This window comes from Mytilus edulis, chromosome 5, assembly GCF_963676685.1.
Source record: "Mytilus edulis chromosome 5, xbMytEdul2.2, whole genome shotgun sequence".
Lineage (NCBI taxonomy): Eukaryota > Metazoa > Mollusca > Bivalvia > Mytilida > Mytilidae > Mytilus > Mytilus edulis.
Genome location: NC_092348.1, coordinates 34,676,394 through 34,703,703, shown reverse-complemented (window position 1 = coordinate 34,703,703; position 27,310 = coordinate 34,676,394). Strand labels below are relative to the sequence as shown.

General features: G+C 31.5%; 1 protein-coding gene across 2 annotated transcripts in view; it reads right to left on the bottom strand.

Annotated features, from left to right (window-relative positions):
- Positions 1 to 26,003, bottom strand: part of LOC139523521 (uncharacterized) — a 60,224-nt gene extending 34,221 nt beyond the window's left edge. Inside the window, exons 1-3 of one of the 2 annotated variants that reach the window (XM_071317589.1) lie at positions 25,822 to 26,003; positions 7,308 to 7,358; positions 5,860 to 5,910 (exon numbers count right to left, since the gene is read on the bottom strand). In XM_071317589.1, the coding sequence (XP_071173690.1) occupies positions 5,860 to 5,910; positions 7,308 to 7,358; positions 25,822 to 25,897 (178 nt within the window). In that variant the 5' untranslated portion in view covers positions 25,898 to 26,003. The remainder of the gene's footprint in view (positions 1 to 5,859; positions 5,911 to 7,307; positions 7,359 to 25,821) is intronic. The other variant, XM_071317590.1, reaches the window with a different exon arrangement.
- Between the last annotated feature and the right edge of the window lie 1,307 nt (positions 26,004 to 27,310).

Below are 27,310 nucleotides of genomic sequence, written 5' to 3'. Positions count from 1 at the left end.
AATGAGGGCGAATAAGACAACTCTCCATCCAAGTCAAAATTTGTTAAAAGGAAACATTTATTGATTCATTATATTTTTTAACGATAAAAATATTAACTCAATCATTTCCCGATATAATACCTAAGTAGCCCAGGTCGCATAGTTAGGAACTTTTTTAACAGCATCACTAGACCAGGAATAAAATTCAATGAGTTTATATTGACAATAGTTTTACATAATATTGAAAATGGAAATCGGGAATGTGTCAAAGAGACAACTACCCGACCATAGAACAGACAACAGAAGACGGTCATCAACAGGTCTTCAATGTAGCGAGAAATTCCCGCACCCGGAGACGTCCTTTAGCTGGCCCCTAAACAATATATATACTAGTTCAGTGATAATGATCGCCATTCAAAACTCCAAATTGTACACAAGAAACTAAAATAAAAAATAAAACAAGACTAACAAAGTCTAGAGGCTCCTGACTTGGGACAGGTGCAAAAATGCGGCGGGGTTAAACATGTTTATATCAACCCCTCTCCTATAAATCTAGCCAATGTAGAAAAGTAAACGCATAACAATACGCATATTAAAATTCAGTTCAAGAGAAGTCCGAGTCTGATGTCAGAAGATTTAACCAAAGAAAATAAACAAAATTACTATAATAAATAAATAAAAACAGACTACTAGCAGTTAACTGACATGCCAGCTCCAGACTTCAATTAAACTGATTGAAAGATTATGTCGTCATCATATGAATATCATGCACAATCCTTCCCGTCAGGGGTTTAGTACCATACCATAATAACATATATGACAAGAACATAACCCTTGTAATGCCAACAACTGGTTTTTAAATAAATGTGTTTAGGTCCGAGACCTTATAAGTGAATCAAAATTAACGCCAACATATGTGATCTTTAATGACCTGACAACAGTATCGTAAATATATCCCTTCTTAATAAGTCTATTGAAAGGTTTTGTTAGCTTCTGAGGTGAATACTGACATTTTTGTGCTTTATGAAGAATATTTCCATAAAAAATTGGATGTAAAATACCTGACCGTATAAGAAGACTGCATGTTGAGCTATATTTACGAACGATGCCCTTATACCGATGATAAAATTTATTAAATGTTTTGACTAGTTTGTGATATCGAATACCTGGTGTAATATTTTTTCAGTAATACCTAAATTGTCTCGTTAAAATCTAAAACATTGTTACATACACGAGCAAATCTTACAAGTTGATATATATAAACACCGTAAGATGGTGACAAGGGAACGTCACCATCTAGAAATGGCTAATTAACAATAGGAAATGAAAAATCATCTCTTTTATCATTAGTTTTAGTATTAAGCTTTCCGTTAATGATATAGATATCAAGATCGAGGAAAGGGCAGTGGTCATTGTTAGTATTAGCTTTATTTTAAAATAATATCAACAGGATCAATTTTTTTAGTATACATACTGAAGTCGTCATTATTGAGAGCCAAAATATAATCCAAATTTTTAAAAGTATTATTAAATTTGTGCATTAGATGTTGTTTCGATGGGTCTTTGCTGATTTTTGTCATAAATTTTTGCTTGACGATATACGGAATCTTCAAAGTGAACAAAAATGATATCTAGTAAAAATTCAAGGGCAGATATAGTATCAAAGCATTTCCAAATGACAAAGTGTTTTGTTTATTGCTACTAAAAAATGACCTAAAATAGTTTGAACATATATATTCACATTCTGACTTTTTAAATGCCCATTTAATTAGGTATGTGATTTTTTTCTTAATTAAAATGTAAGGCAATGTGGAAAATGAGGTAGAAAAATCAAAATTGTGTACAGATTCAAAATCACCAATATATGCATGCAATTTATCAAGTACTTCCAACGAGTTCTTAATAACTCCAAAAGTAATTAATTCCACTATTTTCGAAGGCCTTATTTGAACAATTTATCATCAGGTTTTTGATTGTACCAAGTGTCAGTTGGAATGTTGGTGAGTTGGTGATTTCTTTTTTCAGAACCTCAATGTAAAATTTACGTCAAACAATAATAATACTATTAGCAGCTTTATCGGCCGGGACAAAAACAAATGCCTTGTCAAGTGTTTTATTTTAATAGATACTAGTATAGGAAGATGTGGAGTGAGTGCCAATGAGACAACTCTCCATCCAAATAACAATTTATAAAAGTAAACCATTATAGGTCAATGTACGGCCTTCAACACGGAGCCTTGGCTCACACCAAACAAAAACTGAATTTTCGGCTCTCCCTTGACACCATTTGCGAGTATGTTCTCGAGGAAACGATAATAGTCCGTCGGAAGGGGACGATAAATGGCTAACCCGTGTAAAGAGAGAGCCATATCTCTTGCACGTTGAAGACGCCCTTGTAGATTTCTAAAATGAGCATGCTAATGCCGCTAGAAGGCAGCACTCGCACCCGCAACGTGGAAAGGGATTAATATAAGTTGCAAAACTTGTTTCCCAATCCACTATAAATAAATATGTTTAAATTATCAAACAAAAAACTATAAAAGGCCCCAAAATTACTAGTATAAAACCGTTCAAACGGGAAAACCAACGGTCTAATCTATATAAAAAAAGAGAAACACGTATAAATTACATAAACAAACGACAACTACTGTATATAAGATTCTTGACTTAGGACAGGTGCAAACACATAGGTCCTTTACTGACGAATGATTTTAACTCTCGGTCTTGAACGATGTTAAGATCTCCTGTTATAACATGGGAAATGGGTCCATAAATGTATTTGGATTTACTGCAATAACATGAAGTAGGTGTATTTTCACTGATATTAAGATCTTTATACAATTGGCTATAATTAAACACACATTACCGGGTATTTTCTTGTAAATATTACAAATAAGAGGGAGCTCAATATTATTTAAATATCCAGGAATTTGTTCTTTAACAGAATGGTCGTTAAAAATACCGAAAGTATTTACAAAATCAAAACCTTTATTGACATATTTTATTTTAATAAAATGTTTTATATGATCATCAGGGGATACATTTTTTTGAATAACCAGTACAATTGATAAGCATCACTGTTTTATACATACATGTAATAACTATCGTAAATTCGGTTGACTGAACAAACATGTTTTGATTTACACTTGAAATACTATATACTATTTGATTGAAAAAATGACTTTAGTTTGAATTGGAAATTATCGATGTGATGGAACAAAAATTGAAATTATTCTGTACCACACATATGAATTATAATGAGGATAAAACACATGTGGTGAGTACTAGTGTATTACAAAGAAATATTTATGTGACAATTTACTAATGTACATACCAGATATAGATTCAAATATTGATTACAATAACAAATATTGGTTTCTTTCTGTAAAAATAACATATTTGTTCACTACGTTATTCCGGAAATACAATTAGATTATTATATCTACCTACACTTTTTTTGATAAAGAGTTCAATTTTCGATCTTAATATATACTTTATATCCGAGCGTAGCAAGAGTATTTTTTATTCGTTGTGCATGTGCAGTTTCAGCGAAGCCTGTATAGACTGCATATTCAGTTTAAATTTGTCGAATGTCCAAATAGCTCATTTAAAATAAAGTATTTTTGCATTAATAATGGTATTATTCAAATTCTCTCTACACATTCCTAATAAGATATCTTTTTCAACGAGTGCCTCTTTATTTATTAGGTAAAAAATTTGTAAATTTCGAAAAAGCGTTTCCATCAATGGTTTAACATTGTTACATTGATAAAATAAATGCTCAAGAGTTTCAATATTATTGTTTTCATCACGCAAGTAACATTATCCATTTGACATATATATGCATTATTTGCAGTCTGTTTTCGGTATATATAATCCTATGTATACTTTACCGTTGAAATTCGTTATCTTTTCTTTTAATATCCTTTTTAATGAGGTTTAGCCAAGTTTTTCCAATTAATATACTCGCTATGCAAACTTTCCCGTTTTGTTTGACACTTATGGGTCTCAGTTATGTTAATATTTAGTTGAAGATATTATAGTTCAAATCTTTATATTTAATGATTTTGTTATCTGGAATTTAGAAATTCAAGGTTTTCAGAAATTTTGATTTTGTGGCTTTTAAGTATGTTTAAAGCGGATTGATCATAATTATTTTTAAAATCTGCATGAATGTTTGTGGTATGGAGATTTTAATTCGTGTACAATAACGAATATTCCGAAATACAATTACTTTAAACTATTAAAAGAGGGACGAAAGATACCAAAGGGACAGTCAAACTCATAAATCTAAAACAAACTGACAACGCCATGGCTAAAAATAAAAAAGACAAACAGAAAAACAATAGTACACACGACACAACATAGAAAACTAAAGAATAAACAACACGAACCCCACCAAAAACTAGGGGTGATATCAGGTGCTCCGGAAGGGTAAGCAGATCCTGCTCCACATGTGGCACTCGTCGTGTTGCTTAAGTGATTACATCCGGTAAATAGTCTAATTCGGTAGGTCATATTCATGAAAGGGAAGGGGATTGTAGTTACGACGTAAGGAACATATCCGATATCATTTGTGAAACGGTTATTCCATAACGGTCAACCAACTCGTGATGGCGTCCGTAAAATTTACGAAGGGATGATTTCAACTTCACCACTTGGAACTCTTGGTTTAATAGCTTCCTTGTGAGCAGCAAACCTCTATCAAGAAAATCATGATAGGAAATGCAAGCACGGGAATATCGTATCAATTGGGAGATATATAATTGTCGATATATTTCATTGAAAAAATCTTTGGTATTATCGTCCCATATATCCCCAATAGCTTTTATCTATCTTTATGAAAAAGAAAAGGAAAATAAAGATTTGCCCTGAAATAAAAATATGAGTTTCCAAATAATAGATTTTTCTTTCAATTCACTTCCATTTTGTTAAATATACTCTGTGTGATCTTTTTCAATTTTTACTACGATTGTAAAGCGCTTTTGTAATAATGTGGTATGTTTTTGATCTCAAGACCTGAATTGTCAGAACATCTACACAGATAAAATTCATCTGCAAATTTCTGAATACATTCTTTTAACCAAAACAAATACAACTAGATAGTGGCATATGTAATATCGAATATAAATTTGATATATTTACTTTCTATCCAACTATTCAAGTGTATCATCCATATGTCCCCTTTTTAACATCTAAACAACAAACCTTCTGGTCTACTTTATTCACTTTCCCATATCAAATAAAATTTCATATTATCTTATTCTTTTTTGTTGTATTTTACAGGTATACATTTTATTTCTAACCACACACTGAAATAATCAATTTTTTAACAATAAGGACATTCCCAGAGCATGTAAATTTTCTACCTTTCCAGAGGTGTACACTATTTTGAACTTTTTCTAATATTGATTTCTAAATGTTGTCATTATCAGTGTTATAACCTTGGTCAAAGTACGGCCATCGACACGGAGCCAAGAAAATGAATAGCGTGAAACTATTTAAACAGGTGAAACCAACGGTGTGATCACTGTATATAAAAAAAAACGAAAAAGAAATACCTATTAACAATAACTACAAACTACAACAACTGAACAGCAGGTTCCTGACTTAAGCCAGTCGCAAAAACAAAGCAGCAGTTGTACATGTTTTAACAGGCATTTAGTAATGTTATATATCTAGTGAGACATACATTCAGTGTATTCAATTTATAAACAATATAGCTTCATTGACATGTTTGCCATATAACAGACACGACACTAGTATTCCCTAATTACTTGTAAAGGGGTTGTTAAATTTTACCATTTAAATGTCGAATAATAATGGTGACTTAACAATACTTCTTTGTATTGTTTGATATATGATTATCCGGGTACATACCAGCATAATACTCATTCTTCGTTTGTATGTTGTGCATTCCTGAAACCATTTCTGGAAAAGTTCAAAAAGGTAGTTAAAAATCGAAATAAACAGTATTTAATACTCTCAATGGACTATATCAAACGTACTACTTTGACGCGCATATGTGGCTGTGAATACATGTATGTCTCTTAAAATCGGAAGATGGGAAATTCAAAATGTAAATTAAGAAAACCAAACAGGAATGTCATATCCTTTTAGTATGACCTCATTACTGACACTTAATAATTAAGTACATAAAAGAAAATCCGAAGTAAAAGCTTTGTTTTATTGGCTCGTATGCATGTATGATTTAGTTAAATGTTAAATACCCATTGGAGATCAAATATTTCAAATTAAAAACTCCGCTCTAAGCAATAAAGGCTTTATCATGGAAGTAATAATCATGAGGACGGTTTATTATCATTATACGTTTCCCTTCCCTTATCCTGCGTATGGTGATTTTATCAAATAGTTACATAAATAATCTTTGTAGAAACGTTAAAAGGTGATGTTCAGTAGAAAAAACTGGCTGCATATTTTTCTTTTGAGTCATCTGAGTATTTGGGGTTTGAAAGATTTGTTCACATTAATGTCAACAAATCAAAGAATAAAACTTGAAATTGGTTAACGTTTTAACAGAATTAGATATTTGATTACACATTTAAATCAGATATGCATGCATTGTATTTATTTAAGTTTTATCTACATTATCCACTGTTCTAAAATACGCAAATGTTCTTTTAAAAATTTTGGTGAATGATTATTAATAAAATGGTGGGCTTCTATAACATGCATATTGTTGGTACTTGAAAGGTTCGTATGTTTCCATAGAGTCATCTTATTTTATTGAAATGATCAATAAGATTCTGTAATTTGTATGACGTAATAAAGCTCAATCCGTTAGAAAAGTCATTTCTTTTCGATCCGTTGGATCAGTAAAAACAACTGAGGCATTGATCACGTGATTATGACGTGAACTAAGCTTATCATTTACTGATCAATGACTGCTGGCTGATGGCTTAAATAGGAATGCATAAAGATGCAAGTGTTGTACATTAATATTGTAAAATGAAACGACATGAAAAACATTTTACAAAAGGGTTTCACTTTAATAAGATGATACGTATGAAACAGACACAAAATTCATTAATAGGAAGATGTGGTATAATTGCCAATAAGACAACACTCCACAAAGCAAGCATTGAAACATTATACTTTATTAGAGATGTTATAACTCATTTAAAACAGTTATACACGCATTGCACATATTTTGTTAACATGCTTGTATGTAACAGGCACGACGTTATAAGTCTCCAATTACTTTTAAAGGGGTTGTTAAAATTTACTATTCAGATGTCAAATAGATATTTTTACTTCATGATACTTCTTTCTATTGTTTGATATACCTTTAACAAGGTTATACATACCGGAAAAATTCACATTCTTCTTTTTTATGTTTTGCAGTCCTGATACCATATCTGGAAAAGTAAAAAAAACGTAGTTAGAATACTGATATACAAATTTTTAATACTGATAATTAAGTATATCAAAGTCAAACGCACTCTTTTGACGCGTATTTCTGGCCTTTCATTCATCTTTAACTCTCAAAGTCAAAAATTTGTAAATTAGTAAAGTGAATCAATATTGACCAATGTGACGGAGGAATAACAAAGAAAGACAACCAATCATTTTCTTTTTTTTAAGATAATATCAACTGACTATCGATCAATCAGCAACTCAACTGCGATTAATAAAAGTCTGTTTTCAAGAGTTTTTAATGCAAATTTTCTAATTTTAAGAAATGAGTTTTAAAAAATCATGTACTTGTTGATATGTCAGCTTTTTCTGAAACAAAATCATGAACAATTTATTTCCAAAAACAATTATTCATAAAAGTATGTACCAAGTATATAATATTAAGACAATACAATATGAGGTATAAGTCAGAGTCTATAGAAAGAGCACATCGAAAAAAAAGTTTCTTATGGGGAGTAGATATATTTCTTACTATGTAAAACTCCGAGAAAATTTCAAAACGGAAAATCCGTAATCAAATGGCAAAATCAAATGAAAAAAACATATCAAAGGAATGGACAACAACTGTCATATTCCTGACTCTGTACAGATATTTTCAAATGTAGAAAATGGTTGATTAAACCTGGTTTAAAAGCGCTAATTCTCTCACTTGTATGACAGTCGCATCAGATTTCATTATCTTGACAACACGTGTGAACAAAACAAACAGACACAACAGGTAAAATGTCACAAACACGAAAAACTGGGGGTGATATTATAAATCTGCGGACCGTTCATTGGAAAAACAATATTTGCTAACTTACGATTGATATGTTAAATATTTCAAACTATCAATAGATTTGGTCCGGAATAACACGTCAAACTAGGTATTTTTTGCATAACGATACATCAATAGATTATAATAAGTTATCAAAGGTACAAGGCTTAAAATTTTATAAGCCAGAACGTCAAAATTAAATTTGAAAACACCTATCGACATTTTTAACTGTTCTTCGAACATCATTTTATTAAATAAAAGTTATCTAATATTGGTAAATACTAGTAATTTTTGTTTTTTTTAGTGGATGTAGAATTAAAAGATAACTGTATTGTATTTGAAGCTTTAAGGACGTCCATCGGTAGTTTTACTATCGCAAATGTAGTTTACCTGGCGACGCTTAGCGGAGACAGGTAAACGGGTATTTGCAACAGTAAAACTACCGATGGACGTCCGAAAAGTTTTAAATACAATACAGTTATCTCCATTCTAATGAAAAACAAGTTCATAATTAAATTTCAACTATTATTTCAGTGTAAAATCTTCATTAATGAAAATTCCTCGAAAAGATGTTATCTTCTTTGGTCCCTACTCTAGGTGACGTCATATGTATGCTTCCGGTGTCAATCATAAACACCGGGCGTTTTCTGGCTTCTCTGCCGCTTCAGAATGTAATAATATTTTTTAAAAAGAAGATTTTTAGGTGAAAGATGTGAGTTTTTTGGCTTAATTGTAGAAATTACATGTCAATACATTCAGCAATTCAAAATGTCGGCTTCCTTAGTTACAGGCGAGGAGATAGAGAATTTTACGCTAACTGTCATTCAATCAGAACCATTAATACAACATAATTGCATTATAATTGTATCTTAAATGTCCGGAACAACAATAACTGTAAATTGTCAATCATACCACATATTCTGAATTTTATATTTTCCATGAGGATTCATTTTTATTTTTTATATTAACCTTGTTACATTGTTTTATCACTCTGAATGTTTCTTTTTCTTAAGAAATAGTATTTTTGTGCTTTTTTGGCAAACCACAGTATGACATATGATCAATCGAACAATTCGGTAAACAACTGATATTGTACGCTGATTCCAAAAATATATGGTTTCTATACAAAAAAAATTAAATAAGGGAGATAATTTGTTACTTCTGGTTTGAAAAATGTTACTTCCGATACTATTTGAATATTTACTTGACACTTATTCGTAAATTTTCTGGTTCTATATACTTTTACATTAATAAAGTACAAAAATAGCTACTTCTGGTTCACACAAGGTCACTTCCGGTTGTATTTTTCAAGGTTAAATGGTTTGAAACCTATTGCAAAAAGTCTCATGGCTTTATCATGTATACATATGAGGTAAAAGCAAAGGTCAAAATATAGAACGTCAAATTAAGCTATGACCTTGAGATCAATTTCATGGTAATCAATCAAGGACCTCAAGTAAAAAGACCATATATCATAATTATATATGACTAGTGAGTTATATCACCATACGCGTATTTTTAAATACAAGAGTGGAGAAAACTCCCTTTTACGTTCAACGTACCCTTGAAATCAAAATTCAAGTGTTAGGACATGACACAACTATCAATTTAGTAAAAATAATTTGTCGATATCTTATATTGTTTTTGGAAATAAGTGAAAATTAGCCAAATTCAAAATTTAGAATATGACCTTGACCTTTGACCTTGACCTCATTTTCATTCTTTTTGGCCAAGGATCTCAAATCAAAAGATTCTAAGTCTCTATCACTGATGGTTTACAAGATAGAAATTTTTATCACTTATGTAAAATGCATAAGGGGAAATAACTCTCATATGGAGTGTTCATATCGCTTCGATCAAAATAGAAAAAAACATGCAAAGGATATAACAAGCAATGTTATAAAATAAATTTGTCACTTTCTTTAACGGTTACGGAGGAGATGAGGGCACAAGAAAAACAGTGTTCGGGGAGATAACTCCTACAAAGACAATTATTTGGTTAGGCAGGGTAAATTTCAAAGGCGCATAAACTGTTCGATATCATATACCAAATTCTAAGCGACATATTGCGAAACAAATATTTATCGCAAGAACAAAATTAGGCGGAAGATAAAAAATAATCAGAAGAAATATAATATGTCTTTCAATAGAAAAGTGGAAAGACCTAATAAAGGTTTTACATCAACAAGGATAGTTGAGCTGATGCAGATGTTTCAAAAACAGAACATTTTTAATTTGCAAAATACTCATTTGCAAATTCGGTGCTGCTTTTTCTTTAAGATACCACCACATGTAAATAACTAGAATGTACCGAACAATGGTAATTTAAAAATTAAATTAGAGTTTATACATATTTGATAAATTCCTAGGGTATGTACTTTCCCTGGTTTTATTTTCATTAATGATAAGGTCAGCTTTCAGCTTGGCAGCTTGGCAGTTATGTTTTAATTAAGAGATTAAGGGATAGGTATTAGATCATAGATAGGAAACAGCAGGATGACAGCATGGATGTTATCAGAGAAACATCTGTATATAATTTTGATAGGATGGTCAGTTGTTGTTTGAGCATTGCACTGTTAGCAGTCATATTTGTACTTGTAGAAAATTAATTCAAGAAAATTACTTTTCATTTTCTTGAAAGTGGCTATATTAGTTTTTGATGCAAATCAAAACCGAAACTTTTAAACACGTTAAATGGTACATTTGGAGCGTATTTGTATTGGAGTTGATGTTTGTAACATGGATATTTATATTTGTACCTGATTCTAAAGATGCTGTTAATTATTCATTTCATTATCAACTTAGTTAGTGTTTGCTTGTCAGTAGCTATTTGGACCTCTCATTCCGCATGTATGGGACAGTAATAGTCGGGGATTAACCGAGCAGTTAATAACAGTACCGTTAAATGCAAGGAAAATGTGTCAGGCAGATATTGCTTTTCAAGACTTTATTACCAATAATGATAATATAATCGAAATGGAGGACATATTTCGTTATAAGCAGATAAAATTCAAGCTACACCTTATATGGTAGTGCGCGATCCCACATGCATCAGTTAGTACACAGAGGACCACATGATTTCTAATTCCACTTCTTTATTAAATGGACAGAAGAAATTTAATTAACTGGGCGTCCATATTTTTCTTCATCCTCGCTTCAGTGGAAATGTTATGTTTCATCACCGAACGGAAGTTAGTAATCATCTAAAATCTTATAAGTTTCTGAAAATACTTGAAAGAACATAAAGCAGCCGATTTTTACTTTCACTTCAACCGGAAGTCTACGATGTGACATGTCAACAATTGGAGAAATTTATCCCTGCTACATACATATGAAGGATACGCAGCCTTCTTTAGGAATTCTATATCAGAGACTGCAGCTAGTAGAAAACCAGGAAGTTTGTGGTGTTCGGAATACAAGGTGATATGCAGCTGAAATCACTGCCTTTCTCCCCAACATTACAGCAGGTACGAACTCCTTATATATACTCAACCCTTATTATGCCTGGTCTGAAAAAATAATTTACATTGGGGTTATTCATTTCATTCATCCCTAGGCTAACTAGGTTTTCATCAAGTATAATTATAGAAGTGTTTTATTAATATTCACGTTTTAGTATATTATTTATCTTATATTCATATTATATTATACGTGCTCTTGTCTTCCCCCGACGGAGAAGTAATGGGATTTCTATAGGAGGGATCATGTAGATATGACCACTTATTACCCAGGTATGGGTTTCTACGAATATCACTATTGTTAATGTGCAGCTCATATGCCTCTTTACTATATAGCAGCAGAGTGGTCTATTAGAAACACTACTCTTAGGTTGGGAAATTTGTAATATTTTCAAGGTATCAGAGGATGTGCAGCTATGAGATGTTGCATAGTCATAATTGTTCGATTTGTAATGGGGAAATCTATATATGTTGTACTTACTTAAAACCGAGACCATATGAGCCCCAGAGTATTGGATCTGGCAACTTGAAGACATTTTAGATCCCCATGTCAGTTTTGACTTCAGTTTCCACTTTAAAACTAACAGTTTTATCAGTGTATTTGAATGACCATCCGTACTATGGATTTTTAGGTAGTTGAATTGATGGATTAATAGCAGGTTTTCATGCAGGATGGCCACTGAACGGTAAGCAACCAACAATCTATCAATCAATCATGCAGGGTTGAGTGCCTTACCGTCTATCCCAAGTTTTGTTTTAATCTAACTGAGGATTCTCATCTAAACACTCGTGTTTGATCAACCACAGGTGTTCTACACATGTATGTTTTAATGCTCACCTATCAGGTTTCTTCCATAGGTTTCAAGATTTTCACCTGTCTGGGTTCTGGATATTGCATGTTTATAACTGTCAGGGTTATACCACATTTTCAAGATTTTACCTGTCTGGATTTAGCACAGGTTCATATATTGTTTTCACCTGTTTTAGGGTTGGAGCAGATGTTTAAGACATGATACTGCTTTAGTTTTATATTTCAGCAGGAATCTGGGAATATTATAGTATAATAGTCCCAGCTGGAATGCTATTTATGGTTCTCAAGGAATGATAGTAGGTGAAATTGTAACTATAAATCCGCCTAAGGAGTGCTACACGACTTGTCAGTTCCAGTGAACTCAAAGTTATGGTATTTGCCAGATGCAGCTGTGCAGGATTCAACATTCATATATCCAGTGAACATGGGCACGTTAAGCAACCAGCAATCAATCAATCAATCAATCAATCAATCAATCAATCAATCCAGTAACATTGTATCACAGTACGTACATTGCACATGCATGTGGCAATGCTTGCAGACCTGCTCTATTTTATATGCAGTCTCAAGAATTTTTACCTTTTTTCGGTCTTCCAAATGTTTTTTTTTTTTTTTTTTTTTCACCTATCTGGGGTTTACCATATGTTATTATATGTCTCGCTTGTCAGGGATTTACTACAGTATTCAAGTATTTTTACCTATCTGGGTTCTACCTCAGGTAATTGTTGTTTCACCTGTGGGTTCTACCACAGGGTTCTAGGCATCCTTATGTATAAGTTTTAGTTAGACTTATTATTCTGGCTTTTTATGTTTTAAAACATTTATGGTATGACTAGTTAGAAATATATAAAAAGTGTGCCAATAATAGATGAAGATTGTTTAATTTATTTTGTAACTGCAAGATTTCTCTTAAGCTAGCTCATGCTACACATGTACAATTGAATGGTATTTAGCAGGAATTAGGCATAATAACTTAAGAATAGGGCTTCCTGACCCTTTAACAAATTCGTTGACTTACGGTTGCAGTGCTCAATTAATCTAACTTTTTGGATTTCTCTGATGTAGTGAATTTACGTATAGTAGTAAATTGCAGGCAGGACACTCTTAATTCAAAATATCTAATTTTCTAAATTTCACATTACATCTGAATTTCTCCGAATGTGACCTATTTCGAGAAGGTTTATTTTCAACCCAGTTGATTTGATGCGAAAATATTTACAAGTACGAACAAATTAGGGAGCTACACCAGATTCCTATTTATTTCGTAGTGATAAGTATATAACGCTCCTTTGTTTAGAGATACATTTATATCTCTGCTTAGAGATTTGCTGTTCAGATTAGGGTATAATGATAGTAAATTTTGTGGTCATTCCTTTCGAATTGGTGCTGCTACATCAGCAGCAGCAGCAGGGGTTGAGGATCACATTATCCAGACTTTAGGTAGATGGTCATTTGATTGGTATAAACGTTACATTCGAATTGATCCAACAACTGTTGACAAGCACAAAGCAGAATGTGTCGTTCCTAATTCTTATACATGTTTTGTTCTACATCAAAGGAGTCCTAGAACTACATTTTGTTCATTATTTTAGTATTGTAGTTATTTTAATTTGGTTGTTTTCATTTTCATACATGAAATTATATTCAAGTACTTATTCTTTTAAATGGTATATTGAATTATTTTTTATTCTTATTTTAACTATATATATATGTACCTGTATCATTTCTTGGGGGCTTTTACTCATACTACTCGTTCTATTTGGCCTACTTAATTTCAGGGAAATTATTTTCCCCCAATTCATTCATACATCTTATAAATTATTAAGGCTTTGTTTTATTTAAAGGTGATAATAAGTTAGTTCTGGTACCTGTTGGGATCTACCGCAGGAATTCTCATTTTTCAAATTTATACCCGTCTGGGCTCTACCAGTCAGGTTCTAATAGTACCTGTTGGGATCTACCGCAGGAATTCTCATTTTTTTTCAAAATTCATACTTGTCTGGGCTCTACCACTCAGGATCTAAAAGTACCTGTTGGGATCTACCGCAGGAATTCTCAGTTTTCAAAATTCATACTTGTCTGGGCTCTACCACTCAGGTTCTAAAAGTACCTGTTGGGATCTACCGCAGGAATTCTCAGTTTTCAAATTCATACTTGTCTGGGCTCTACCAGTCAGGTTCTAATAGTACCTGTTGGGATCTACCGCAGGAATTCTCATTTTTTCAAAATTCATACTTGTCTGGGCTCTACCACTCAGGTTCTAAAAGTACCTGTTGGGATCTACCGCAGGAATTCTCAGTTTTCAAAATTCATACTTGTCTGGGCTCTACCACTCAGGTTCTAAAAATACCTGTTGGGATCTACCGCAGGAATTTTCAGTTTTCAAATTCATACTTGTCTGGGCTCTACCACTCAGGTTCTAAAAGTACCTGTTGGGATCTACCGCAGGTATTCTCATTTTTAAAATTTATACCTGTCTGGGCTCTACCAGTCAGGTTCTAAAATAAATTTTTTCACCTGTCAGGGCTCTACTGCAGGTTCTTAAAATTGCATAATTTAGGCAATTTATTTTTTAAACAATTTAGGTAGTGTTTTGCGATTTGGTTATTTTAATTAGTATTTTTGTAAGTTTTAATGAGTAGCCCCCTAGAAAGCCAAATGATACATTTATTATTATTTTCATATGTATTCAGTATAAAAGATTTAGAATTGATTGTGAATATGATACTAGTATACTGTGTATACAATGGTGTCTTAGTATATTAGTTTGTTAATAAAATTATAATAGTTATTATACAGTTTTGCATAAAATATCAAGTATCCAGTATGGCAGGATAAATGTTCCATTCAAGTAGAACATTTCCTTTTCTACTCTTAGTATCTATATTAGTATAGATAAATGTGGTATGATGCATGAGACTAGTAATTGTCTATAAGGAGACATCCTCTGTTCAATGTGGTATGGTATATGAGACTAGTTATTGTCTATAGGACACATCTACTGTTCTTTGTGGTATGGTATATGAGACTTGTTAGGTTTTATTAGGAGACTACTACTGTTTCTATGTGGTATGGTATATGAGACTTGTCAGTGTTCTTTAGAAATATCTGCTGTTCTATGTGGTATGGTATATGAGACTTGTCAGAGTTTTTTATAAATATCTGCTGTTCTATGTGGTATGGTAGATGAGACTTGTCAGTGTTTTAAGGAGACATCTACTGTTCTGACAGGAATAGGTATAAATGGTAATTTAAAATTAAATTAGAGTTTATACATATTTGATAAATTCCTAGGGTATGTACTTTCCCTGGTTTTATTTTCATTAATGATGAGGTCAGCTTTCAGCTTGGCAGCTTGGCAGTTTTGTTTTAATTAAGAGATTAAGGGATAGGTATTAGATCATAGATAGGAAACAGCAGGATGACAGCATGGATGTTATCAGAGAAACATCTGTATATAATTTTGATAGGATGGTCAGTTGTTGTTTGAGTATTGCACTGTTAGCAGTCATATTTGTACTTGTGGAAAATTAATTCAGCCCACCCACCGTTTCCCCAGCTGCACCTTAAAAAATTGAATAGTCATAGTTTAATGTCAAATATTTTTTATATGTATATTTAAAAGGGGCTACTCATAACAATATGTGTTTTGTTTGTTTTAGATTTATGTTTTTCGTTCAATTTGGCCTACTTAATTTCAGGGAATTTATTTTCCCCCAATTCATTCATACATCTTATAAATTATTAAGGCTTTGTTTTATTTAAAGGTGATAATTAAGTTAGTTTTGGTACCTGTTGGGATCTACCGCAGGAATTCTCATTTTTCAAATTTATACCCGTCTGGGCTCTACCAGTCAGGTTCTAATAGTACCTGTTGGGATCTACCGCAGGAATTCTCATTTTTTTCAAAATTCATACTTGTCTGGGCTCTACCACTCAGGTTCTAAAAGTACCTGTTGGGATCTACCGCAGGAATTCTCATTTTTTCAAAATTCATACTTGTCTGGGCTCTACCACTCAGGTTCTAAAAGTACCTGTTGGGATCTACCGCAGGTATTCTAATTTTTAAAATTTATACCTGTCTGGGCTCTACCAGTCAGGTTCTAAAATAAATTTTTTCACCTGTCAGGGCTCTACTGCAGGTTCTTAAAATTGCATAATTTAGGCAATTTATTTTTTAATCAATTTAGGTAGTGTTTTTCGATTTGGTTATTTTAATTAGTATTTTTGTAAGTTTTAATGAGTAGCCCCCTAGAAAGCCAAATGATACATTTATTATTATTTTCATATGTATTCAGTATAATAGATTTAGAATTGATTGTGAATATGATACTAGTATACTGTGTATACAATGGTGTCTTAGTATATTAGTTTGTTAATAAAATTATAATAGTTATTATACAGTTTTGCATAAAATATCAAGTATCCAGTATGGCAGGATAAATGTTCCATTCAAGTATAACATTTCCTTTTCTACTCTTAGTATCTATATTAGTATAGATAAATGTGGTATGATGCATGAGACTAGTAATTGTCTATAAGGAGACATCCTCTGTTCAATGTGGTATGGTATATGAGACTAGTTATTGTCTATAGGACACATCTACTGTTCTTTGTGGTATGGTATATGAGACTTGTTAGGTTTTATTAGGAGACTACTACTGTTTCTATGTGGTATGGTATATGAGACTTGTAAGTGTTCTTTAGAAATATCTGCTGTTCTATGTGGTATGGTATATGAGACTTGTCAGAGTTCTTTATAAATATCTGCTGTTCTATGTGGTATGGTATATGAGACAGTGTTTTAAGGAGACATCTACTGTTCTGACAGGAATAGGTATAAACATGGGATTTATCAATTACTAAGCCTTGAAATTGTAATTGTTTAAGTCATTTCTCATCTTGAATCTAAAAATAAAAAATGGGGTTCTATAAACCTATACGTTAAGCTTCCACTAGTAATGGGTTTTACTAGTGAAGCGACAATTTTAAACTGAACAACTCTAAAATGCCTTCCATTGCAACAAGGAAAAATGTCAAGATCTTTTTTCAGTGGTTCAGGATTTGTTTAGTACATGAACTATCGCGATCGATTTAGTACCAGTCAGTACTGGTTTAGCGTTCAATCCAGTACTGTTAAGTATTGTTTAGTACACGGCAGTTTATAGATAAAATAGTTATTTGGGATTTTTCAGTAGCGTTCTGTACCGGGTAAGTCTATCAATTTGGATAAAAAAAGGATTTGTGCAGATTTATAAGGTTTGTTTCCCTTTCTTCGAGCTTGTTTCTAATACTCAATTGTAAGCATTACCTTCAGTGAAATTTTTATTGCCTTGTCCAAAATTAAATATATGTGACAGTTGAATAAGCATAAAAACAACTAAAATGAAATATGTTTTTGGAATTGCGAACACATTTAAATTTTTTAGAAAGAAAAACTATATGAAAGCTTAGTTTGGACAATTTAATAGCAATTCTAAATAAACAGTTCCCCTTCAGCATGGAAATGAATATAATATAACTATACAAACTGATAAACTAGTTTTTTCACAACATCATTAAAGTGGAGTTAAAGTCTTATAGGATTGTAAATATGTTTTATTTTATCACCTTGCACTTTCATGACTTGGCTGTGGTTTTCTACAGCAGTTGGTTCTATGCCGGAAAAAGGAATGTTTGGATATATTTAGTAAAATATATCAAAGCTGGCTGATGACTTGGCTTTGTCAGTGATGATTCATGACATGTTACACATAAATTAAAAAAAAAAACTTGAGAAATTATGCAATTTTCAGTATGACAACAAATGAATCGATCAAAAATTTGAACAATGTTTACATTATTTCTAGAACATTGAAGACAAAGGAAAATGCTGTGTACTTCTTTCTTGTTGAAATTTAAATGGTAAAGGCAATTGTCAGATAAAACTTATAATAATATTGACAATTGTAAAGTAAAAATATCTATTAAAATAATAAATATTTTCAACTGCGTGTGACTAGTATAACTAAGATCTCAATATCAGTCTGATAGTTTTAAATTACAATGTGTTAAGCTGATTTGTGGCGTGCAAATAGTCAATCTAAAATAAACCGAGGTAAACATTACAAGTCAGTAAAAAAGTAATTGATAATCATCTTCCTCATAATATGTTATTTTAAATGACTTATACTGGTTGTCATTTTGAACTATAATCCACATCATAACGGTGTCTCAGGTATGCACGGATGGATACAACGGAGTCAACCAAAATTTGGTTATCAAGTCATTGAATAGATTTATACGCCAACGTCTGACTTTTGGGTTAGATCTATAACACTCAGTGGAAAGGAATTTAATGAATTGAATTTATTTCATAGTTCACAGCTTAAAGTACTACAAGAACGAACAGATGATGCATCACTTTATATACTGTCTGATCAAATGCATATTGAAACTTCTTACATAGTCAAATTTTAGCTACCTTTGGTAACCTTTTGAAATGATCAGGAGAAGGAAATCTATATTAGACAGCCTGTACTGAAAGATATCACGTCTCATAGCTGTATTATACAATTATGTGAATGGTTTACTTTCATGTATGACTTTGAATCCATATTTGACATTTTTATCTGTGTATTATCCTTAATTCGGGAATGCTTTTTGCTGCATAGAACTACTCATAGATATAGTCCAAATCATGCACAGAAGTTAAGCATAGTACAAGAAAGAACATTTTAAACTAAAACACAAAAACTTGTTACATTTGAGATACAAAGCTATCAAACTTTCAAACTATATTTCTCTGGACGTCAGGTATCTAACTAACACTACAAACCAGTAAAAGTCTGAAATGGCCTATATCTGTACTCGACTGTACTGATTTTTACTCGACCAGTCTGAATTGGTCTGAAATTTACTTGATAATACTCGACTGTAGTCTGAACCATACTTAACAGTCCGCATTTGTACTTGACCAGTACTTAACCATTTTATACGAGTCTGAACCATGCTCGACCTAGTCTGACCCGTACTCAACCCAGTCTGAACCGTACTCGACCTAGTCTGAACCATACTCGACCAAGTCTTAACCAACCTAGACCTATTCTTTGTATCTATCAACTGAATGATATCAATTTAGGAAATATTTTTAAATAAAAATGAAATTTGAACAAGTTGAAATTAAAAATGAATTAAATAGAGTATTGAAATTAAAATTTCACAATAATCAATCATGATATATAACTTCAACACAATAATAATCAACACTTAAATAATAATATCTTTCAACTTTAAAATATAAATAAAACAAGCTGATCAAATAATCTAAAAAAATGAATTGCGACTAATGTTTTCAATATTATTCAAAATTTCATGAATATTTCGGAAGTATTTTATGGTAACAGGACTATTTTCACCATTTTTAACTTAAGCCTAGTTTAGATTTATGGTTTCAGTTGAGTTTAGTAAATAATGCAGTGAAAGTTTTTTTTTTATATGTATATATGAAATAGTATATAAAACAACTTAATAAATTTAAAAAAAATGAGACCTTAGTTGTTTTGTTTTATTAAACCAATAATCTAATATAATCATGATAATAGAAGTTCCATAGCAATCCATGATAACCTTTTTAATAAAGGAAATGTGTTCAAAAGTAACAGTAATTTTTTTTTAAATTAATTTATGTAATTTTTGTCAAATTAAAGACATGGCATACATAAAGCACTTTAATATGGTCTAATTACCCCAGTACATGTGTGTTTACAGGTAAAAAGATAGCCCTATTTTCCTAAATTCGTGTATTACTTATCTAGTACATCTATATTTGAAAGGCCTTGTTATTTAAGTTAAACAGGATGTTGCAATTTTTAATCAATGTTATTTAGAATTTAATACCTCTGACCAGGTGTGATCTTATTTATGAGTTGCCCCAAGCAGAGGTAATACTTTATATTTCACCACTTATCAGAAAAACAATTTAATTATTTCTTTAACTGTTTAATTTCATCCTTTTTTGATATAAATTATATATAATATTTTTTTTTATCCTAAATATAATAATAGATATATTTCTAATATAAGGTTAAAAAATGTATAAATGTTGTTGGCTGTTGTTATATATGTCAGTTAAAAAGAAATTTATTTTAACAGTTAAAAAAGTAGATGTTATTTCATTTGATCTAGTATGGTTCAGACTGGTCTAGTATTGTTCAGACCTTTGGTTCAGTATGATTTAGACTGGAAAAATAGGTCCAGTACAGGTCGAGAATGGGTTAAGACTGTTTCAGACTGGTCGAGTAATAGTTCAGACTATTTTCAACGGCAAAGATAAGGGTTAAGTGCGATTCAGTACAGTTGAGTATGGTTCAGACTTGGGTCGAGTAATGTCAAATACAAGTCAGACCAATTCAGACTGGTCGAGTAAAAATCAGTACAGTCGAGTACAGATATAGGCCATTTCAGACTTTAATGGTTTGTAGTGTAAACTAAGAACAAATTCCAATTTAATGAGAGCGTTGAGATAAAACAATATTTTCCTGACAAAAACTCATCGAATATAGAGATCTCATATTATTGCAGATATATTGAGAGATATAATATTGGACCAGAATATTCGATATACATGTAAAGCAAGTTTAATTTGTATTGAAAAGTGGACACATGCCACTTTTAGATTCACTGCACGAATTCTAGTCAACCTTGTTTTTTTTTAAGGCACTGATCCGTCATCTTTTGTTGGGCATGTTTATTTCAAGGTACAAACATGTATTTGATTCATCTGTTAAGTGCTGATTTATTATTAAATCGGATGAACTCAAGATCGTACTGCTGGCCAATAAATTTGCAGTTGCCATTTTAACGCCGAGTTCAAACATATTCGCAACATCTTAGACGATAACATATTTAAGATATTTTCAAGTTCTGTTGTCGCAAAGGATCAAAAGGGATACTGAAAAATGTAAATGGTGTTTTATGTCTGTCAAATTTTGACAAAATGGTACCAAACAATTTAATATCTTATATGTACTCGTAGTGACCGTACAACCCGTATATATTCAAGAGATGTTCGAATTTGGGCCAGACAGTATTGTGAATAAAACAATTATACAAACACCCTTCCCCAGTACGACACTGGAGAAGTTTGAGTGAAAACAATTATATGAGCATATGGCCTTAGCTTGGAATGTGTAATCAGTCTACATTGATTGTTCCTTTTCCTTATAAATTCACACTGCACTTTTATTCTTTATTAAATTTTAGAGAGATTAAGATTAAAAAGCAAGAATTCATTAAAGGCATAGCACACACTTTAATCACATTAGGAAATGCAAAGACTATTGAAAATACTCTTTGGTTTGCTTGAATGCATAAACTGTATTTAAAATTTGCAATATTCAGGGGACGTTGAAAAAAAACTAACGAGCTTCTATACTCTTTGCCAATAGACTGAAGACAAGGATTTGTATTTCACATGCAGGGACTTCACGAACTGGAGAATGTCAAACACCCTTTTTATGAATTTACAAAATATATTTTTGTAAGCTATGACAATAATATCTACTTAAATAGCTAATTTAAATTTTCCATAATTTTTGTTATTTTGTCATTAATAACGTTTATAAAAAGTTATGAAAACGACAATAAATACCGTTGAAAAAGTACAAACTCATAGGACGAAGAATCACTGATAAAAGCCAAGCTACAAATGTAAAAAAACCAGACCCAGAAAAGACAAACAAACATTATATAAAAACTGAGCACCATGAACCCCGTAAATAATCTGAAGGGTATCATATGTGCTCATGGTGGGTAAACAAATGCTGCTCCTCTATAGTTATAAAAAAATCTAAACATGATTGAGAACTCAAATTTACAGTTTTTCAAATACTTGGAAACGGTTTTACATGTACAGCATAAACACTTTATTTTCTATATAAATCAATGTACAAAACAATAAATGAAAACAATCCTGCATGATAGAGAGCAATAGAAGATAAGCATTGAAGTACAGCTAAAATACAACTGATATGAAAACCATAGACACAACGCTCTGAAATAAGAGTACTCGTAGGTAAAATCAAATGAAAGTATATCTTAATGTTCATAACATGATAAAATAAGCTTTTTGTTTTTTTTTTCTTTCTGATATCATTCAGAATAATAGTTATTTTTTTCACTATTAGTTTTGATAATCAAATAACCATTACAAAGATTTTAATTGTTATTATTGTTTTTTCTTTTTTTTAAGATTTAATATAGAACATTGGCATTTTACAGGCATGTTTAAGTACCATTTTATTTCAGTTAGATAAATGGAATGAATTTTTTAAATCAGAAATACGACCTATTTAGTAAATATTCACTTATTTCCTGATTCTTGTATGTATCATGCTGTGTTTAGGATGTCATTATGTGAAAATTATTGCTAATCAGACAACTCTCCGTCAGGGATCAAATGACATAAAGGTAAATAACTATAGGTCACCATACCTTCAACAATTAGCAATTCTAAAGCACATACATGTAGTCAACTATAAAATGCCCCGAAATGACAATTGACTATTTCAAACAAATATATTAAGATCACATCTTTTTTTTTATTTTAAAACAAAAATCATATATCTTCTCATATTAAGTTTTCTAGTTCATATAAGCAATAAAAATGACACATTTTTGAATACTCGAATTTTAGCAAGGAGTATTTATGCCATGTTGGAAAATTGCTAATAGATATGTTATGATTAACAGACGTGTTTTTTTTTATTATAGTGTCAAAAAAGGAGATATAATGGTGCAATGTTTTCAGAATCAATGGGATACATAGTTATCAAAGGGACTAGGCCTATAATTGGATACGCCAGACGCGCGATTCGTCTACATAAGACTTAAAAGTAACGCACAGATCAAAATAATCAAAAAGCCAAAATAATACAAAATTGAAGAGCATTGCGGACCACAAAATCCAAAAAAGTGTGCCAAATAATGTTAAGGTAATGTATGCCTAGGAAAAGAAAATACTTAGTTTTCGAATAATTCATACTTTTGGAATAAGTAAATTAATGAAAATTACCATATAATTGATATTCATGTCAACACCGAAGTGCTGACTACTGGGCTGGTGATACCCTTGGGAGCGAAACGTCCAGCTGCAGTGGCATCAACCAAGGGGTGTAAATAGTTATTAAAGAAACCAGGCTTATAATTGGATAAGCCAGACGCACGATTCGACTACATACGACTCATCAGTGACACTCAGATCAAAGTGATTAAAATTCCAAAACAGATACAAAGTTGAAGAGCATTGAAACCCCAAATTCCGAAACAATTGAGAAAAATACGGCTGAGATAACCTATGCCTGAGAAAAGATAATCCTTAGTATTTCGAATGATTTATACTTTTGCAATAAGTAAATTTATGAAAATTACCATATAATTCATATTCATGTCAACAACCAAGTGTTGACTACAGGGCTGGTGAAGTGATACCCTTTGGGACGAAACATCCACCATCAGTGGCATCGACCAAGTGGTGTAGTAGGTATCAAATGCATCAGGCTTAAAATTGGCTACGCCAAATGCGCGTTTCGTCTTCATTTAAATCCCCATTGACGCTCAGGTTAAAAGATTAAAGAGCCAAAACAAATACAAAGTTAAAGAGCATTGAGGACCCCAAATTCTAAAAAATCTAAGACAAACGGCTGAGATAATCTATACATGTGAAAAGAAAATCCTAAGTATTTCGGATAATTTATACTTTTGCAGTAAGTTAATGTATGAAAATGACTATATAATTGATATTCATGTCAACAACATGAAGTGTTGACTACAGGGCTGGTAATGTGATACCCTTGGGGACGAATCGTCCACCAGCAGTGGCATCAACCCAGTGGTATAAATAGTTATAAAATGAATCAGGCTCTAACGCCAGATGCGCGATTTGTCTTCATAAGACGATCAGTTTAAAAGGATTTTAAAAAGAGCCAAAACAGATACAAAGTCGAAGAGCATTGAAGACCCAAAATTTAAAAAAAATGTGCCAAATACGGTTAAAGTCATCTATGGCTGAGAAAAGAAAATCCTTAGTATTTCGAGTGATTTATACTTTTGCAATAAGTAAATTAAAGAAAATTACCATATAATTGATATTCATGTCAACACCCAAGTGTTGACTACTGGGCTGATGAAGTGATACTCTTGGGAACGAAACATCTACCATCAGTTGAATCGACCCAGTGGTGTAAATAGGTATCAAATGAATCAGGCTTAAATTAGGCTACGTCAAATGCGCGTTTCGTCTCCATTTGACTCCTCAGTGACGCTCAGGTTGAAGTGATTAAAGATAAAAAATAAATACAAAGTTGAACAGCATTGAGGACCCCAAATTCTAAAAAATCTAAGACAAACGGCTGAGATAATCTATACATGACTCAAAATGGTCTTAACAAATCCAGCATGTATATTCCTTTTATGTAAAAGACATTTCAAAAGGAAGAAGAGCACAGCCGATAGTGCAATATTATTAAATATAGTAATGCTCTTTTTTCTTTACGGCAAGTTACCTCAAGTTAGGGCGATTTTCGTTCGATCGTAAGATGTTGAGAAACCACCAATACGTAATGATATGTATTACCAAAAAGGACAAAACAAAAAAGCAAATTCATCAACCGAAAGTTTCAATATAAATCAAGTCTGTACCGAAACACAGACAACTGATAATCGAATATTTTTTACTAGATTGATTAAAATCATTTGCCCTGAATTGCTATGATGACATAAGCGTAGAAATAGAAATAAAGATGATATGATGATGCAATTGCATATTTTCACAGTACTTAAAAATAATAACTGTAAATAGTTGATTGTATTTGTATTGTATTATATTATCTATTTCATACCTTTTTTCAGACAAAATGTATCTATGTAAATGATGTACTTTACCGCACAGTATTGCTCTTAAATAACCTATACCGTATTTCTAATTGTTAATTTAACTGACACAGATATGACATTTTAAGCTTACTTCTAGACTCGTGTTCATTTATAAACATGATTTTTTTTATTTGCAAACATTAGATATTTTCAAAAAATACTATAATTATAAGTTAATGATCAATTCGAACAGACAGGTTTGTTATTTGAAGTGAATAACATACCTGTCATGAAAAAATGTTAGAATTTGAAATGCATTCATTAGAAAAATGTTTCGTTATTAATATAATTAAAATTATATTTGATCATTGATCTTTGATTGGTCTTTGGTAAACATTGATTTACATTTACATCTTTGTGTTCTTCTATAACTGACATAACATTTTGTAGCTACATATTGCAATTAATTTTGTTTTCATTAGTTACAACTATGACAAATTAACATAATTTTATATGTTATGTCTTACCAATAGACTGCTGATAAAAGAGGAAAACACACATTATTAACCATAATGCTTGCATCACGGAATGTCGTTGCTCCATTCTGGCAACTAAAACTAACTATCAAAATCCGCTTACAGTTCCAAGTGCCCTTATAAATGCTTGGCGATAACTGTTGTTTTAATTTCATCGTATCAGATGACATGATCTATTGATTTCAGAAACAAAAGATACCTGTATTAAGTTTTAAACATATGTCATATGAAATAATATATAGAATGAAATAAAAATCAATGCAAGTAAAAATATATTCAAGGAAAGATAGTTGATTGGATCTAGTAGTTACTCACTTTGTCTTATAATAAGTTATTGTAATAATGGCACATCATATATCTCATTAAATTTTGGATAGTGTCGTGCGGAAATACAGTAATCAACATTCGTAAAAACGCTCAACCATTTAACAACATAATTATATTTTTATTTATTTATTTGTTAGTGATAATTAATTATAACACTGAAGAAAAGAATGACAAGTATTACTCTTTTCAAAAACCGATTTCTTTTTGCATACCTGTCCAGCTATAAACTAATATTGTTATGATATCTCATATATTGAAATATGAAATATACTTTTGGCATATTAAAAAAGGACAGCAGAACAAATCACAAGTGAGCAAATAAGTAGTCAGAATCCTTTTGTTATAAAAAAAATTCAGATCAATACCAGTCCTAAGTTAGGGAAGCGTATACGGGGAATCCTTTTTAAAACAAAATCTTCAAATTGTCGACTTTAAATCTTGGAATTATCAATTTTATTCATAAATGTCCAGCTTTAATCTTGAAATTATAAACATTAAACTTGTAAATTTCAACATTAATCTTTGAATAATCAACTTTAATCTTGAAAACGGTTGATATTTTACTTCTAGCTGATAGTTTGTTTTGCTTCTCCATATACAAAATGTACTCATAATCATTTTCGCGACTAGTTATTTGTAAAATGTTAAAGAAAAATATACGTATAATAAGTCTGTATTTATTCAAGCAGTCTAATAACCATGGAAAGAAGGGGATGCAACTTCTTATCAATGGGCATACGTGGGTATGTCATCGTTTTGCGATATTTTATATATATGACACTACTTTTCAATGACACTGTATAATGATATGCACTGTTCATTTATAACCTTTTATTGATTTGGGGTAGGTTCTACAGATCTGATTTTAATATGATATTGGAAATATTATATTAATAGCCAATAATAGTATTTGAATCAATCAGGGGCATTATATTTATGTAAATGTAATGCTCCTGATTGATTCAAAGAGACTAATCTGTGTATATTTATATATGAATATAGGTATAAAATTTATGAATCCACCCCTCCCTCCCCCCCACCCCGTTGCCAAAAATCAAAATGTTAATATCTATTTCTAATAATGCATGCAAGCGGATGTGCATTAATGTTTATCAATAGCGAACACTAGCGAACAATAAACTAAAGCAAATAA